This window comes from Bacillus rossius, chromosome 8 (genome assembly GCF_032445375.1).
Source record: "Bacillus rossius redtenbacheri isolate Brsri chromosome 8, Brsri_v3, whole genome shotgun sequence".
Lineage (NCBI taxonomy): Eukaryota > Metazoa > Arthropoda > Insecta > Phasmatodea > Bacillidae > Bacillus > Bacillus rossius.
In genome coordinates, this window is record NC_086336.1 from 68,617,802 (window position 1) to 68,636,288 (window position 18,487).

The following is an 18,487-nucleotide window of genomic DNA, read 5'->3' on the forward strand; positions in this document are numbered from 1 at the left end:
ACAGTGATATTTGGCAAAGTTGCATAAGTAAAAATGTGGAACCTCCCTTAAACAATAATAGTTAATGTAATAATTACCAGAGAATTATTTTATATACAGTGCCATAGCTTGAGAAATGTAGAATTATAGTTTTACTAACTACTACGGACAAGATTTTGCGGTGGTTAACTGCGATAAATCTGTTATAGAAAATTGTTGATCACAAAAAAAAAACTTAAATCACAAAATTTTTTTTACACATATATTTAATTCAATGGATTGTCATTTAGTTAGAATGAAGTCTGTACCAAAATGTATAAACCTAATTGATAGGAAATTAATTATTCTTCCATGTCTGGTTTTTACATCTCTATATCTCTAATAAATAATTTATTTTAATATTTTTCAAACACACCAACCAAATGCAAGCAAATGTATATTTTATCATTCCGAGTAATTCTTTCCTACACATGCTTTAAAATGAGGTTATTGTGAAAACGTAGTTTGTTTCACAGTTTAAAAAAAACTTTTTGTCATAGTTATTAACTAATATACTATTTTTATAAGTAAATTTGTACAAATCTAAAATACATCAAAAGCCCTGTTTTAAAAACTAAAATGACTTAAAAATAAAAACAATAAAATCTTGTTTCTACATGGCTGTTATGGAAATACAGTTCAGTAATTAAAAAGACTGTGTTGTGTTTGTGTAATATTTAATTGGAAAATCATCTAATAACAAAAATTAATTGTTTTTTGCAAGCAAAAAAGCTTTCACCCATAGTTACACATACATGTTTTCCTCTGTACATATGCACATATTATCACAATAAATACATTATTAACTTAACAAACTAAACATGCTACAAAAATCACAAAAATAATTTATATATATATTTTTTTTACATAGAATACACAACGTACGGTGACAGCATCACTCCAGGCGTGTCGTTGGCTTTCGACCAACGACGACGACACACTTTGAGGTTATGTTCACACTCTGGCAATTATAATGCAGCATAGCTGATAAATGTCTTTGCGTTGTCTACAATACAACATGATGTGCAAAAGATTATTTATTTCTGATTAGAGGTTTCTACACATGTTTTTTTTTTTTTTTACTATATAAAGGTGTTTTTTTTTTACTATACTTTCTTCTTGGAGATTTAAATAGATTCTTAAAATATTTATTTATAAATCATGATATCGAGCTACACTCAGAATATACACATACAGAGATGACAATCCAAGTAACTATTATATCCGCACTCCACACAGCTATCACGACAAACCTAAAGCAAACACAAATGACCGAGCTCACGAAATGTCACAACACGTAAAACAGGCATACACACACGTTTGTGCACAATCACACTGCACGAAATGCTCAATATTTATTTATGCAGTAGTGCCTTCAATTTGTTTGCGTAAAACAAATTATCTAGAAATGTTGGCACAATAGCATGCGCAGAACGTACTGGCTGTAGATATTAAGTAGGTATTCAGTAGTATTTATGTAATTACAATATCTTCTTAACATAACGTCCAAATAAATCACACACACATTAATATTTATGAGGTTTTAAAAATCATTATTGCATGTTAAAGCTGCAATAAAAGTGAACATGCGAAGCAAAACTGCGTGTGAGATAAGCTATGTTCCAAACTGAACAAAACCCACCCAACTGATAATGTGCACTGTGAAACTAATTTTGCATATTTTTCCACGTATGTCATGCACATCTGCAGGCACTGATAAAAATACAATTTGTTTTCAGTGTTAACTGAAATTAAAAAAAAATTATCGTCTGATTACACAAAACTGGTCCGATAACTTTATTGTCATCAGTTTGGCTGTTTAGTGTTATGAAGTTTTAACTATGAATTAACCATGAAAATGCTAAGTATTTCAAAGGATAAAGTTAATTAACAAATAACTTGGTGTAAGACTAAGATTAAATTTTTTTTCTTCGCAAGTTTGCTTTTATACACTTAATAAAAATATTGCTTGAATCATAAAATTCCTTTCTCAGTTATTATTGCACAATTAGAAGCTTCGTCTCAATGGAAATGAAAGCTTTTGAGCTGTCATTTAACCAAAAATCTATGTTGAGTTCTGTAGACAAATACATACACACTATCATAACGGTTTCTTTGCATTTCATTATAATAGAAACACTGCCAATGTTGTTCGTCAACCAACCGAGTGATTGTGTGCACCAAAACAGATAAAGTCGTTCAGATCAGTGGATATTCAGCCACCAAGTGTGGTTACCTTCAATCACATCTTCCGGGTCTTACGTTAAAGCAATAAAAAAATTTTTTGCAGCAATGAACAGATTTCGATACTAACTCAAACACATCAACAAATAGTCTGATTAACAACTAAATATTACTAATTACTACTTATTACTGTATGGCACTATCTTTACAATAACACGCAGCACTCAAAAATTCACAACTTAATGCTTATTACTTCGCAAAACAAAAAAAATTCAGCCAGTTTCGCACGAAATGTAGCAGTTGTGCACTATGTTACACGATGATAATCAAGTGTTGCAAACGTTCATGCAGTTTGCTCATTTACAAGAATGGAACACAACATTAGAACATGCACAGGAAAAGGCTACGTGCGAATGTTTACCATTGCCATCCGAGTTCCGTCAGGTCTGAACAATGAGCACTCACGATACACCAACACACACCCTCGCACACACAGAACTTATCGCTTAACACAACTTTTGTCGAGTGACAAAACATAAACATTGCTGAGTAAAAAGAATTAATTAATGTGAAGTCATTATCATATTTCTAACGTTTTCCAAGCTCTTGGGCAGACTAGACTTTCTTGCAAGTTGCGAGTATAAACAACCAAAAGGAACACTTGATTCACACCTACAGCTAGACACACATGTAAAAACAGTTCTCGTCACAAAAAAATGCTGTAGCGTTCGACAGAACATACCAGAACTATTCGCAGCTAAACGCTAGCAGGCCTCAGCAAGCAACACATTTCAACTAGCCTCGTAGATTAACAAGTTTTACAATAAAAAAAAGAGGATAAAAGTTTCACCTTTGACGCTAGAGTTTTTATGTTATCCATTGGTGTATCTATTTTTGTATCTTGCCCCCATTTTTCCTGCCTAGCTGCTGTGAGACAAGCGCAAAAAATATGTTAAGCGTACTTTGTCGCGCAAGCATTTTAGACTGTGGTGCCAATCTGCTGAAGTTGGCAAGCCTGCTGTGGCCTGCCCTACAATTTCCATTAGAACATTATTTCACTTATTACACTAAAATGTACGTACCTTTTTAATTTTTATTACGCTCGTAAAGAAAACTGATTTTCTTTACTTGGTAGCAATACCCATTTTCCAATTTAAAAACTATAACCTTTAGGAATGTTCGTAAATTATACAGAAAAAAGGTACTGTAAAGGAACATTATATAGTAGTACACAACAGAGAATTACAAGCATTTCCAACACCACCATATTCAGGGCAAGCAATATAGAACTACGTACATAGAAATCAGAATTTTAACTAAATCTTACTGAACACTTTCCTGTACATCGTACATATTGCATTTCTTTCAGTCCCACTTAAAGCCAGCGCAGTAAAAATCTCAAAATTGCCTTCAACCACAATGCAGGATTTTCCCCTTGTGTTCTTATCAGCTTTAGGACAGCAATCTGTTCCAAACTTGGTGCAGAGCACAACCACACAGGGCAGACTTTGGGGCAAATCACGTGCACTGTCACTTAAATTTTGTGTGTGTGTGTGTGTGTGTGTGCTGTATTATGACAAAATTTACACCAAGAAGGCATTCCATTGTTAAAATTTTCTGGAAAATACTACGAAACCAAAGGGAAAATCCAGCACCGAAGGTGAAAGAAAGGTTCAAGGTCAAGGTGTACACATTAAGTGGACAAATTTGTCAGAGCTCTGTAGACAGTCTCTTTGGAACCAGCAGCACAGTCATAACTAAGTGCAACAGCATAGGCAATGCTCACTCGACGTCCCAGCTTGGAGTTAAAATGTGAATGAACCAACGTTAAGCGTGTAAGTAAAATACTTCTGTGCAAGCCTATTACACGTGGCCTTGAAATCTCTGCCGTGCTAAATTTATACATTAAAGTTGTGCACATTAAGTGAAAAATTTTTTTTAGAAAAGTACTACACTACATGCAAGCTGCTGCAATTGGCTGAAAGAATTAAGGGGCCCGCCTAGTCAGAGGTGTGTGTGTGTTAGCGAGACGCTCATTGGTGCTTCTGGCGCAGTATTGCCTCTAAAGGCAAGGACGCAAGGCAATTATTAGATTTGAGTAGTAACCCATTCCTAAAAATTATTCTTGAAACAAGCATTTTAACTATTTTCACTTTTATAAAAAAAATACAGTTTGAAGATGAAATTTGGACAAAACTCTACTTATTCACCCTCAGCATGATCTTACATGCTTTTCGTAAACAGACCAACTCGGATATCTTGAGCAATTTTCAAGTCGCATGGTTTTTTTTCTGAAGCTCTGCACACCGTATGTATGCCCGGGTAGGCGGCCACTTAGCTCACTCGAGCAAACCCAAGATCCAAAGATTCATTTGCAATGCAAATTACTTCTAGGTTACAGTGACATTTTGTGCGAACGTCATTAAACTTCACCCACAAAAAATGACGCAAGTAGTCTCAAAAGCCGTGAAACATTCTGATCTGTAATTTCGAGATCCTTTAAAGTCAAAGTAAAATTTCCTATATTTTCAAGTTTTTTTTACAAATTTTACAATTTTTATTTAAGTTGCTACCCACCCTGTTCTACGAAATTAGAGAAAACGAAGTGTGAGTTGGCAGCCCTTAGTTACAACCATCAACTGCTGATAACCAGCGTGAGGACCGTACACACTCAGACACGCCATGCAACATTCGGGTAACAAACTGTCCCCAGCTGCCAGCCGATGTCCCATGTCTCAGACGCAGATGTTGCAGCTTCAAGCGATTCCAATCAGAACCACCATTCAGAGTTCAGCATACTCTTCCTCCCAAGAAAACTAGTAGCAATATCATTTACACAACTACACAATGTGAGAAGGGTATGTGTTTTTCATCACACTACGATTTAAAAAACAGTGTCTCTCAGAGTAGTATTTTCAACGAATAAGCTTATCAACTCTCAACGCAACAACAGCCTACATTATGTAATGGAAAAACTCCAGTAAAGCACATATTGCACCATGCACGCTACACACTACTACTTGGAAAACGATCTCAGCTGCTAGTGACTGCTTGCTCAAGCGTACTGCAAGCTCCCGAGAAAGTGGGAACACCGTGGAGAAGTTGCGACGTGTGCCACATGCTCTGACGCCTTCGTCAAGGTTTACTCGATTCATTTACAGAAGCTTAGATATTGTCAACCAATCTTACGTAAGGCGACTGCAAATGACGTCCCGAGTATTTCAGTCCGACAACTTCTAAAACACAAGACGTAGCACACAGTGTTAGTTGGCCGTCCACAGAAAACAGGAGACGTGCTAGTTGAATTACAGTAGGTACTTACATTAATGCGCGTAACAGCACGACACTTAAAGAACAAGACATGCATTTAAGACGAGAGCTAGATTCTGCGAGTTTGGTTTTGTCCCTGTGATAGACTTTTATCAGGTTAGCCTCATTTTGCACACAGTTTCTGGTAGTGGGACGCAGCTGTTAGTGGTGAGACAGCGTACTACGCACATTTGACTACGAGAGATGCTGCGTAACATAAGAGAGAACATTTAATATGAATTGGTGATGACCCGACTTGAGTCCTCTTCTCTACGTCGGGCACAGAACTGCAAGAGAGCAAAAATAGAATCACATTAAACATTCCACACACAACATGAAAACGGAGAGTGGAGAGTAAGCAATTCTCGACGTAATGCAGGAAAGGAAAAGAAGAGTTTAACAGCACTTTATTAACTACATGAATGTAAGATGATTCCTTCTTCTAGAAAAACTGGAACTGAAGGAAATGGAAAGGAATTGTAGAAATGTTTCAAACGATGTGCTTGAGTATCAATGCAATTTTAAAACAGTTTTTTTTCTATGAAAATCAAATTTAATGTTTGCAATTTATTTCTAGCTTAGTCTGATTTCTGGTCACGCTTGTACAGTACACTCCCGATTATCCGCGAAATTAAGTGGCAGGGCCACCGCGGATAGTGAGAATCACGGATAATCCGCAAAAAAGAGCCGAAAATGGGTAACAAAAAAAGGAAACGTTAATTTCAACTTAAAAATCTAAAAATTTATGTACAATAAAAGTTACAATTAACCGTAAAAAATTTTAAACGATGCTAAAATTTTAGTATTTTACTGAATAATTAACCGACAACACATTTCAGTAATGTAAACATAAAAGTGTTCAACCATACGACTAGAAACAAAGTGCGACAGAGACAAAAATAGCTACGCATGCCAGCCTACTGCGTGAGTTCCGAGAAGGCCTGTAGTGTTTTACTGTACACTGCACACAATACACTCGTCAGTAGAGTTCAAATTACTCACTTGTAATAAAATACAGATTTACATATGTGCTGTATTTTTTTGTAGCATGCATGGATAATCCGCACCGTGGATCATCTGCCCGCGGATAATAGGGAGTTTACTGTAATTATAAAAATGAATTTTGTCCACAAACAGTGACTAAATTACTGAACTAACTGTATAATATTGAAAATTGATAATGTATAAAAATAAAAATACAGGGGGCTGTGAACTAATATTTTATTTCTAATGTATTAGACAAGCAGTGGTAATAGTCGTCCACGGGTTAGATTGCCATTTCGCTGCAAACCGTTTCTCATGCACTCATCTCTATCTATAGTTATTTCACTATAAAATTAACTGATGCCTGGACAATAATCACTATATAGTATTAGGAAAAAATATTTTACATTATTTTTTTTTTTTTAATTTAGATTAACTAATAATGAAAACAGAAATTTAATTTAAACTTACAACAAAGATAGTAGGCTACATAGATAAATAAAATAAGATATCACTTCAACAAATTAATCAAACTGGTTTCAAAAGTAAAGATTTGATTATTAGTAACAAACAAACTGTCATGTGTTGGTATCACCGTGGTCTGTCTTGGGGGTGGGTTTAATGGGTGTCAGTAGACAGGTGGTTGGAGGCGTGAGAAAGGTGAGGATCCATGCACTAGCTCTCAGTAGACACGAGGTAGCGTGATGTGACCAGTGCCAGTAGCGTAGGCCTAGCGAGGGAGCCCCGGGTGTAGCCCTAGGCATGCCCCGATTCACAATCGAGCCAACTGGGCATTTGCCCGGAGCACCAGTTTTTGAGGAGCGGGAGGATTAAAGGTGAGAAAAAAAAATTGTAAAAAAATTAAATCCGTTACCATATAGTACTGCCATGGACAGAGTCAAGAGCAAGTGTTAGTATGTACATACTAACTATTGCAGTGCACTTATAAATATTACCTTAAACCAAATACTTTATAAACTGATTACAACTCTTTACATAATATTCATGTTTTACTATGGTAGTTATAACAGCCGTATGAAACTGCAACTACCATTTATTACATTTAAATACGAAAAAAGACAAACAGCCTATGTCTTTGAAAACCTTAGTATTTAGTTGCATAATGTGCTGTTTTAAAATTGATAGTAAATGAGATTGAATTTGTAAAATTTATGATGTATGGGAGGAACTGGAAAAAAGGTAGGAGGGGGTGGGGTTGTTTGCAGCTAAATACTGTCTGATTGGAGCACTAGGTACCTGTAATCGAATCAGGGCCTGGCCCCAGGAAACAACAAGGACGTGAGCACACGCCGGATGGTCAATGCCTAGCGTACAGGCAAAGGGCCTGACGGGTGCCCACACTTAGCTGTTCCAGTCCAAGACTGCGTCTGAGGTCCCTGCTGGGAGTGGTAGGTAGGAGGTTCGACAGTCAAACTTACAGACCCTTGAAGGTTCGTCAATCATTGTTGTGTCACGCCCGAGCGCATTTCCTCCAATCACCATGCCCCACCGACACTGGGAATTGCATCATGATAGCCTTGGTGCATCAGAGACGACACCGAGGCTTGCATCATGACAGCCTTGGTGCATCAGAGACGACACCTAGGCTTGCATCATGACAGCCTTGGTGCATCAGAGACAACACCTAGGCTTGCATCATGACAGCCTTGGTGCATCAGAGGTGGCACCGAGGCTTGCATCATGACAGCCTTGGTGCATCAGAGGTGACACCGAGGCTTGCATCATGACAGCCTTGGTGCATCAGAGACGACACCGAGGCTTGCATCATGACAGCCTTGGTGCATCAGAGACGACACCGAGGCTTGCATCATGACAGCCTTGGTGCATCAGAGGTGACACCGAGGCTTGCATCATGACAGCCTTGGTGCATCAGAGACGACACCGAGGCTTGCATCATGACAGCCTTGGTGCATCAGAGGTGACACCGAGGCTTGCATCATGACAGCCTTGGTGCATCGGAGACAACACCTAGGCTTGCATCATGATCGCCTTGGTGCATCAGAGGTGACACCGAGGCTTGCATCATGACAGCCTTGGTGCATCAGAGACGACACCGAGGCTTGCATCATGACAGTCTTGGTGCATCATAGACGACACCGAGGCTTGCATCATGACAGCCTTGGTGCATCAGAGACGACACCGAGGCTTGCATCATGACAGCCTTGGTGCATCAGAGACGACACCGAGGCTTGCATCATGACAGCCTTGGTGCATCAGAGACGACACCGAGGCTTGCATCATGACAGCCTTGGTGCATCAGAGGTGACATCGAGGCTTGCATCATGACAGCCTTGGTGCATCAGAGACGACACCGAGGCTTTTCATCATGACAGCCTTGGTGCATCAGAGACGACACCGAGGCTTGCATCATGACAGCCTTGGTGCATCAGAGACGACACCGAGGCTTGCATCATGATAGCCTTGGTGCATCAGAGGTGACACCGAGGCTTGCATCATGACAGCCTTGGTGCATCAGAGGTGACACCGAGGCTTGCATCATGACAGCCTTGGTGCATCAGAGGTGACACCGTGGCTTGCATCATGACAGCCTTGGTGCATCAGAGATGACACCGAGGCTTGACGTCAGGAGGATGTGTTGATCTCGTACTTGCAGTATCTTACTCACCGCTCGATTGCCTTCATAGATACATTACATATATTTCACCAACCTAGCTGTATTTTGAAAATTAAAATCACGCTACGTGACTCCGTATAGTATGTAATTCATGGTCAGTTTCTTGCCTTATCCTTTAGTAGATTCAGTGATATGAATATTTCTTTCAAACAAACCCACCTGATATTCATGCCCTAAGGGGTTTATTTTCAGAAGATGGTTAAGTGACTGGGCAACAAATATCAAATCTCACAAGCTTGTACACTTACATACAAGTAAGATTACACCTATTAAAAATAACTTTAATTCATATGTTCTCTGCCCAAGTGTACCAACCTGTTCACAGCATGTCAGAATACTGAAAGGATGCAGGAAAGAAGTACACACTGATGCCAACATGATTCAGGAGGCGAACACTGTGCTTACCTTTCAGAATATAGTCCGTGAGTAACGTGGGCACAGTGGGGCTGTCTTCGTTGATGGCTTTCAGGACTGGAACACACACAAGCACAGTCCCATAGTGAAAAAACAAAAATTTTTATAAAATATGAAAAGAGACAATAAATGTTTTTTTTTGCACCTTACTCTGTTGAAAAAAAACCTCAAATCAAATGACCAAATTAGCAATGTTGGAAAATTAATACCATTCATATGGAATTCATATCATTGGCCCAACTTCCAAGAGTACATTTGAGGACATTACTTCTTCAAAATTAGTTTTCAATTCACAAAATATATATGTTTTACTGTATATTTATATCTTCCAAAAAATTGGGACCATCGGGATAGTCCTGGACAGCATGGTAAGTTTGTGTATATTACTTTTTCTTTTTACAGAACTATGAAATGCCACTTGTTCTGTTATAATATTAAATAATACCTATATAATATAGTGTAACTTGAAATATATATTTTTCAATACAATTTTAACTTCAAAAACGAAAATTTTCTCCAATTAATGGAATTGTGTGATTGCAATTTTTTTCTACAGACCTATAATGAAAAGTTTTAAATTTTATGACTGACATCAAAACTATGAATATTTTTATTTAACAAAAATCTTAATTCTATAAATATATTTTTTTTTACATACGTGTATATATTGTCAGACACAGATTTGAACATAACCAAACTTAATCTATGAACTTCCATATCAATTTTTTAAAAAAGTAGCTGATCCGTACAGGGGATAGTCTAGATTGATGTGTGAACTGTTTGTAATACTAACCAATTTTTAAACCTAAAAGAATAATTGACAAAAATTCTTCGTAACTAATTCAATAATTAAATTAATTTTGTGGCAAAATAAATTATCATTTTCTTCAATGGCATTTTATGTTTTAAGATCTGTTCTCTGCCCAAGTGTACCAACCTGTTCACAGCATGTCAGAATACTGAAACTATAACAGTAGGTATACTGAAACTGAAATTATAATCAGTATCAATAATTTCTACTTTACCTGTATCAGTAACACATTGACAGTTTTTGGGGTAAGTTCTATCATTATGGAGTTAAAATGTCTAGATTCCTGATTGTCTCTTGTTCCAAGATATCAGAAAATATTTTTTTTTTTTTAAAGTAACACTGTCTCCTTTATGAAATCCTGGTTCTGCCACAGATTTCCATAGCCTAACGTAATCCCACCAAAACAGCTGACTACAGGATAACACAATTCTAAAACCCAAGGGACACTATTAAACAACAGAGACTCAGGAACCAACACAGAGACTAGCAGTAAAATAGTGGTAGTAAAAATGAAATAAACTGACATACAAAAACAAAAACCAGATTCTTCCAACTTACACAGAAATTCCGGCAATAAATACATGTCACTGCAAGAGCGACAAAGAAGTGATAAATGATAACCCAACAAACATTGATGGCAGTAAGAAACCACCAAAAGGCAGCGAGCCAAGAGCAGCTGCTACGACGACGAAGGGGACTTAGTTGCGGAGGGGACTTACTCTTGATGAGGACTTGGAGCGCCTGATTGTCCGGTGGCCCGCTGCCCAGGTGGTAGGGGATCACCGTTGTCAAGTACTGCAACACGACAGAGAACCACCTCAACGTCACTGCCAGGCCGCCAATCAACGTTCTGAGCGAACAACTCTTTCAGGTCGGGAACTTCCTCACGTTCCTTTATAAATTCATTTCGAGGTTAATAATACTTTAAACTAGTCCGCCAAAGCACACCAAGTATTTTCTGTTATTGGTAGAGACCGGTGGTGGGCAAAAATTCATACAGTACCTACACCTTTGTTATTGGATACAATTTATCTGGAGGACCTTCAACCAAAGATCATAGAGATCCAAGACCAAAGAAATATCACTTTTTTATTGGCTGCTGACTATACATATGTATTTTATTGGTTTTGGACAGTTGAAGAGTTTTTGATATTAATGTGTATATTTAGAATTATTTTTACAATTTTCTTCCACTTAAAATATTTTTTATTAACATTGTTTCTGATGGACTAGAAGTCTTCTTTTCTTATTTTTTTAACTTCACTTTGTTTGGTGTTGCTGTTAGAATTTGAAATCAATGTTATATTCCCTTAGAATTGTTTGTAGTAACAAATTCATTGTTTGGAATGGGTAAACTACATTTATTATTTCTGTGATGGGGTAGGACAAAAAAATGGGTAATCTTATGTTTGTCTTTAAAGATTTGGAAGTAATGATGCTGTTGAACCTCAGCAGAAAACTGCAATAAAGGTAAAATTATGGAAAAATGTCCTGAAGCATAAAAATTGTTCCCTGTTCAAAATAAAATATCCCCGCTGCTCTGTTGCTGCACTTTACAAAATTAGTGATTTGTCTTCAAAGATATACTATCCTCACTTTGGTTTACCACTTTCATTTTTCTCCTAATTGTAGATTCTGAAAAACTAAGTTCTTATGCACAATGCCTAGCTGAGTTCTCAGTTTCATTTTGACATCTACTAATGACTATTCCAACCACAGGGTTATATTAGAAAGCCTTCTATAATCTCCAGTCAAGTGAGAAAATTAAGTAAATTACCGTACCTAAACATGTAAATAAAATATCGCGTATTATGAACCTTATACACCATATCACCCCATAATGTAAAATTTTCTATTAATTTGATAATTTAATACTTCATTCAAATGCAACCTAATGCTATGATATAAAACGAACAGTAAAAAAACATGTTCTAACTAATGTATGCATTAGAGCAAACTATGAATCATATTTACGATACCTTTCACCAAACTACAAAAAAAATTAGAAAGCGTCACAAAAACTACAGCCGTTTATAGCCTCAACAAAAGCACGACTAGCAATAACTCTTTTTACACAGACTGCAAATGAAATAAACGCTAGAGTGCAGCACCATTCAAGCACACATGAAGAGACTCGTGTGCGGAAACACCCGTATTACCACGGAGTTAGGAATCGTCAGGAGACGCCATGCTGTGATGTAGGTGAAGCCACTTTGCAACCTCGTCATCGCTACATTGTATACGCCCCAAAAGCATTCCGGAAACGGTGCTTCACCACGTCTGATGATGGTTAGTAAGCGTGAATCAGAATCTCCTTCAAGCAGTGGCTTGGCTTCTGGGTTGGAGCTGTGTCCTAGGCGAATAATTCACCTATAGTTACCTAGGTAAGTGCTCCCCGATGATGGCGACTGCAAATGTAGACCGAAAAGGTCGGTGAATTATTCGCCTAGGGAACTGCTACAACCCAAAAGCCAAGCTACTTCAGACAATGGCCGTGAAGGCCTGCGAACATGATTAGAGAATCTCCTTCGTTAAAAACTGTCACTTTCGTGGCGGGGAAAAAACTGTAATTTAAATCTGTTTCCACGTGCAAACACTACACTTCAGCCAATGTTTTGGGCGTATCATCTAAATGGTGCAACAATGAACTGAAGGGGGGAAAAAAACAGCTTCAAACACTTAGCATGTAATCATGCAGACACTGCCACCCCCTGAAAGGGCGTCGCCAGCCGATGGCCTGGGGGGAGGGGGGGGCAAGTTGTGGGAAAAGTATGTATTTTTTTGCATTTGGCTACATTTTTTTTGAATCTCTAGGGCTCTAAGGGGTGGGGGCAACTGCCCCCCCTACCCCCCCTGCCGACGCCCTTGACCCCTGCATATTACACCACCTTCGCCTATTCTTGGTGCAACATTATGAAATGGTAGATGATTGGCACTCGCCTTGGGGTCCAGGCCGTTGGGCATGCGCACCCCGTGGGCGCGGCTGCTGCGCTTGCGCTCCACGTGGTACTGCCGCCGCTTGTTCTGCACGGCCAGCAGCAGCGAGATGAAGGTGTTCTTCAGCTCCTTCTCGTACTCTAGCTCGTCTCTGAGGGCCAGCTCGGCGATCAGTGTCTCCGAGAACTCCCTGATCAGCACCTCCAGCTCCAGGTACACCTCGTTCAGCTGCGACAGGCTCAGCGTCTTCAGCTCTGCGGGACCACCACACAGGCCCGGTGCCACTACTGCGCGTCGTGGCGAGCCCGGCAGGACGATGGACGTGCAACTTGGATCCAATCCAGGTCTTACGACTATTGCAACCTACGGTTCACTGCAGGCCTGGCCTAAAGTGGTAGTGGCAGACCAAGCGGTAAGCCCAGCAGAATGATGGACGTGCAACTGGGATGAAATCCAGGTCTCACGACTCACTGCAGGTCTGGCCTGAAGTGGTCGTCGCAGACCAAGTGGTAAGGCCGTAACAGAATTCGTCGTCCAAGTCATAGATACGACTGTTTTGGCTAGCCAAATAACGCAATTAAGACACAAGGATAAAAAAAAACAACGTATTAACACACAGTGTTTGTTTTAATGAATATGGTATGTACGTATGTTTACAAATACACGAGCCAAAAATACCACTTTCTCATTCCAGATGAATTAATTTGTGTTTCATAGTCTTAGATAGTTTGTGATGGGTTTTTACAGCAACAACAAAAAAAAAAAACATAAATGTGAATATCACTACTACTTCCACGACTGTTATGAACTACCAACTCTTTGTTGGCCAGAATGAAGGCTAAGAGCAAGCTGACAGATGACAGGTTTCCGTTGCTACTCACTGTCTTCGTAGAGAGGAGACATGATCTCTTTGCTCTTCATGCTGTAGGTGTCTGGGGAGTCTACGAGGGAGCCGTCCGACTCCGGGGAGCATTCCGTCGAGGGTGTTTCCTGCGCAGTTCCAGAACACACGGGTTAACAAGGACCGCAGTCAGGTACAGTGGTGGGTGTGCATCCACCCCTGCACCCTGCCTCAAGTTATGAAGAAGAAAAAAAGGGGGGTTGTCTGTAAAGTCGGTTTACGGACGATAATTTTACGTGATAACGTCATAAGAAAACATTGATGAAAAATTGCATACTTTTTAATTTTCAAATATTATTTACAGTTTTTTGCAAATTTAATCTAAAAAATTTGTTTAAATATAATCACGAACAATTAGTTATAGAAATAAACTGAAATCAAACTAATGTCAATAAATTGTTAATTTGAAATGACGAAATTGGACAAATAAATCAATTATTTTTTTTAAATTGCTGCTTTTAAAAAGTCCGCCTTAACCTGTTTGATATTATAGAAGATTTTCTCGCACGGTGGTTGGCCGGTTCTTGCACGCTCGGCTCAGGCGGAATGTGACAATGAGTCATGCTTTTTCGTGCATGCAGCCGGCGTTCATAGATTTATAAGACGTTATCACGTCAAAAAAATGAGATCTTGGTAAAGGCAGTACAAATGTTATTTCAAGTGATGCAGGCGAGATGCAACAACACCTGAAATTACAAACTTAAAAGACAGTGATGCATGTTAAGAATGATAAATTTTAATACAAAAATTGTGGAACAGTTTTTATTTATTTTTTCCCTTTAGTATTTGTTGTTAGTTCAGTGGATTAACATTTAGAGTTCACTTATAAGAACGTGTCGATGTCGCCAAACTGTCCAAATTAAAAAAAAAACAAGAGAAAATAACAATCTAGTCGGTACTTTTGACGTGATAAAGTCTTATAAATCGATGAACGCCGGCTGCACGCAAGAAAAAATTGTCACGTTCCGCCTGAGCCGAGCGTGCAAGGAACCGGCCAACCACCGTGCGAGAAAATGTTCTATAATATTGTTACGATTTCCCGCTTGAGTTCGTAAAGGATAGCCCAATTAATAGATTTTATTATCACACACACAGTTTTATTTATTACCACTACTTGACACTTACAAATAATCTTCTAAATTAGCAAATAATTAATTACACTTAAAGAAATGTCAATTCCCCAGTCACTCGTTCCACACACCTCGCTGGGCCGCACCTCTGACGCAACTCTCGCCGCAGCACCCCTCGTGGGTCTCCGCCGCGGGACTCCGTCGCCGACGACACTTGCCTTCGCCGAGGATCCACCCGACTCCTCGCTCACAACTTCGTTCGGGATTCCGCCGCGCCCGCGACTCTATCGCCCGGAAACTCCACCGCGGGAAAACTCCCGACTCCACTGAACTCTCTCACTCCCTGCCCTGGAACCTTCGTCCAAGGACTTCGCCACTCTGCCGCACCCGCGGCACTATCGCCCGGAAACTCCGCCGCGGGAGAACTCACTCAGTCACCGACTGACTGACTCAGACTCAACCACCTTATATAGCCCTTGGGTTCCCGTCCAGAACAATCGGGCATGTCTCCGAGATATCGCGCGACCTTCGCCGTCGAAATGCCCAGAAACGCGTCGTGAGTCCTCGAAGGACGCGATGGCTGCTCTAAGAACGCCGATAAAGGCGTCTGAGTCCTTTTATTCCGCAGTGCGGCCTCTTTTAAGTAACCCGATCTGAGGCAGGTGCGCGCTGCGACGGTCAGGATGTAGCGAGAAGTATGACACGAGATACCAGGGAGAGGATGCAGGTGGAAGGGGGCGCAGACAGGCTGAACGAGCGCGGCGACGCCAGCACTGCAGCCAAGCGCGATCGTAACAATATCAAACAGGTTTAAGGCGGGATTTTTTAACTAATTGTTCGTGATTATATTTAAACAAATTAATTAAATTAAATTTGCAAAAAAAAAATGTAAATAATATTTGAAAATTAAAAGGTTTGCAATTTTTCATCAATGTTTTCTTGTGACGTTATCACGTAAAATTATCGTCCGTAAACCGACTTTACAGACAAACCTCCCTTATATTTGACGTGACAACGTCTGATAAATCGATGAACGACGGCTGCACGCACAAAAAAGTGTCCCGTTACGCACAATTTCCCGTTACGCTCATTGTACGCTTGCGCCCCATCTATCTCTCTTCCACTCGATTGGAACAATCATCGATTTGACATTTTCGAGGCACATTAAACTTGAAACACTCCCATTCGTTTCCTACTTTTCCTATCATCGTCCTATCCTTAACAGAATAACACAGATTGGTTAGAAGTTAAATAGCAAACATGTATAAAAAATTTATAGTTAAAATAATCTGTTCGTTAAAGTAATAAACATATTTGAAATAATGAGTGCAAATAAAAGTAAATTTATCAATTAAATTGTAGATTTCATTTCACTCCTTCTTTGCATCCATACAAAATAGTGATAATTCAATAAAAATGATTCAATTTTATTCACAAAAGTAAGCGATCGTTTCATGAATGTTTTGTTGTGACGTAGTCGCGTGCGCCGACTCCACACGCACCTGCATCATGTCGTCGATCTCGCGGATGACCTCCTCGGCCGTCTTGACGGGCTCCTGGTCCTGGTGCAGGCCGGACAGGATCAGCGAGTGCATGTCCAGGTCTCCGGCCACCGCCTCGTCCTCCGAGCTCAGGTCCAGCGCTTCCGAGTCGGGGGTCAGCTTCTCCTGCGGCAGCAGTAGCACGTGTGGCAGCGCGACGCTCGAGGCCCGTCCACACTGGGTCCGCTGATTGGTCCGCGTGACCCTCTCACGCCATGCGTCAAGCGGGCGAAGGTCCGAACCCACCAGGTCCGAACACATTCGTCAATTTGAACTTTTTGTCCCAACCTGTGTACTTCGGACACAGAAATAGAACAGAACACTCACGATATTTGAATTTCCGGTTCCCGTTTGAAAACATGGTGTTTGTTTTTGTTATTGAAGGAAATGGAAGGTGTTGTATGTCACTTATAACTTACATAACTTTCATAAGTTCAATCTCAAACTACAAAGCATCAAAACAATAAACAAAAACATTTGGTTTGGCACATTTACTGCGCTCTGGTGACAACTTTAGAAATCAATACATTCAGACATCGGACATCGCAATTGTGGACAGGGCAGTTTTCGGTGAGACAATGTGACGTCACTCACATTCGGATAAGGACACGGACCACGCACAGGTTCGGACTATTGTAGACGGGCCTGATTAACCCTTAGGCTAATTAGGCTGCAGCCTAGGGCGCGAGGATCGAGCGGGGGAGGGGGGGGGGGGTGGCTGAAATCGTGTCTTCGCATGCACTTTTAATCTAGCATAATTGCATCTACCATACATATTTCAACTATACCGAGACAGAACACTAAAACTAAATGCGCTGTGAACTTAAAAAGCTTGGAACTCCCTGATTTTTAAATTTTATAGGCAGTATGAACCATGATAGAGTTTTCACACTAGTAAACAAGGTCAGAACTAATATACTACTTGTTAGGCCGACCGTAACACACACACCTGGTGGGGTGCGTCCTCATAATTAGCCCAGGGCGGTCTGAACTCTTGATCAGTCGCTGCGTCCACAACCTCAGTGTCCTAAACTGTGTCCGACGGACACTGGTCGCTGATTGGTTCACGCGACCCTCCAACGTCATGCGTGGTGTGGGCCATGGTCCGAATGCACTGGTCATCTTGAACTTTTTGTCCCAATCTGTGTCGTTTGGTCGGTCGCACAGAACAACAATTGAACACTCGCGATATTTGGGTTTCCGGTTTCGTTTGGAAAACATGCTTGAAAACGACAAACAAAAAAAAAACAATCTATAAAAATTTACTGCGCTCTATTGACTACTTAAGAATTCAGGAGACATCGGACATCACGATAATTGTAGACTGGGCAGTTTTCCGTGCGACACACAAGGATAAAGACACAGGCCGTCTACGGGTCGGAACCGAGACCACGCTTTGCGCGACATGTGACGCTATCTGTTGATTGGGCCCATAACTACTAGGAAAAAAAATTCGGGAGGAAGGTTCAAAGTTAGCTTAATAACGTTAATTTAACTACTTGATGACTAATTGCTTAGTAGAAGATACAAAAACTGTGCAAAAAATACTGCTTCGTAATAAACAACAGAAACCACCAAAACACAAAAAGAAAACAACGAAAGTTACTAAAATGAAAAAGGAAACAACAGAAACCAATAAAATACAACATAATACAATTGGAA

The 18,487-nt window shown here is 39.9% G+C and overlaps 1 protein-coding gene across 2 annotated transcripts in view; it reads right to left on the bottom strand.

The window, feature by feature from the left end:
• Nucleotides 1-678: 678 nt before the first annotated feature.
• The window catches only part of LOC134535219 (fasciculation and elongation protein zeta-2), an 85,711-nt gene continuing 67,902 nt past the window's right edge, over nt 679-18,487 (bottom strand). Inside the window, exons 3-8 of one of the 2 annotated variants that reach the window (XM_063374270.1) lie at nt 16,787-16,951; nt 14,195-14,303; nt 13,317-13,567; nt 11,096-11,171; nt 9,557-9,622; nt 679-5,438 (exon numbers count right to left, since the gene is read on the bottom strand). In XM_063374270.1, coding sequence (XP_063230340.1) covers nt 5,368-5,438; nt 9,557-9,622; nt 11,096-11,171; nt 13,317-13,567; nt 14,195-14,303; nt 16,787-16,951 — 738 coding nt within the window. In that variant the 3' untranslated portion in view covers nt 679-5,367. Of the gene's footprint in view, nt 5,799-9,556; nt 9,623-11,095; nt 11,172-13,316; nt 13,568-14,194; nt 14,304-16,786; nt 16,952-18,487 lie in introns of both variants that reach the window. The other variant, XM_063374271.1, reaches the window with a different exon arrangement.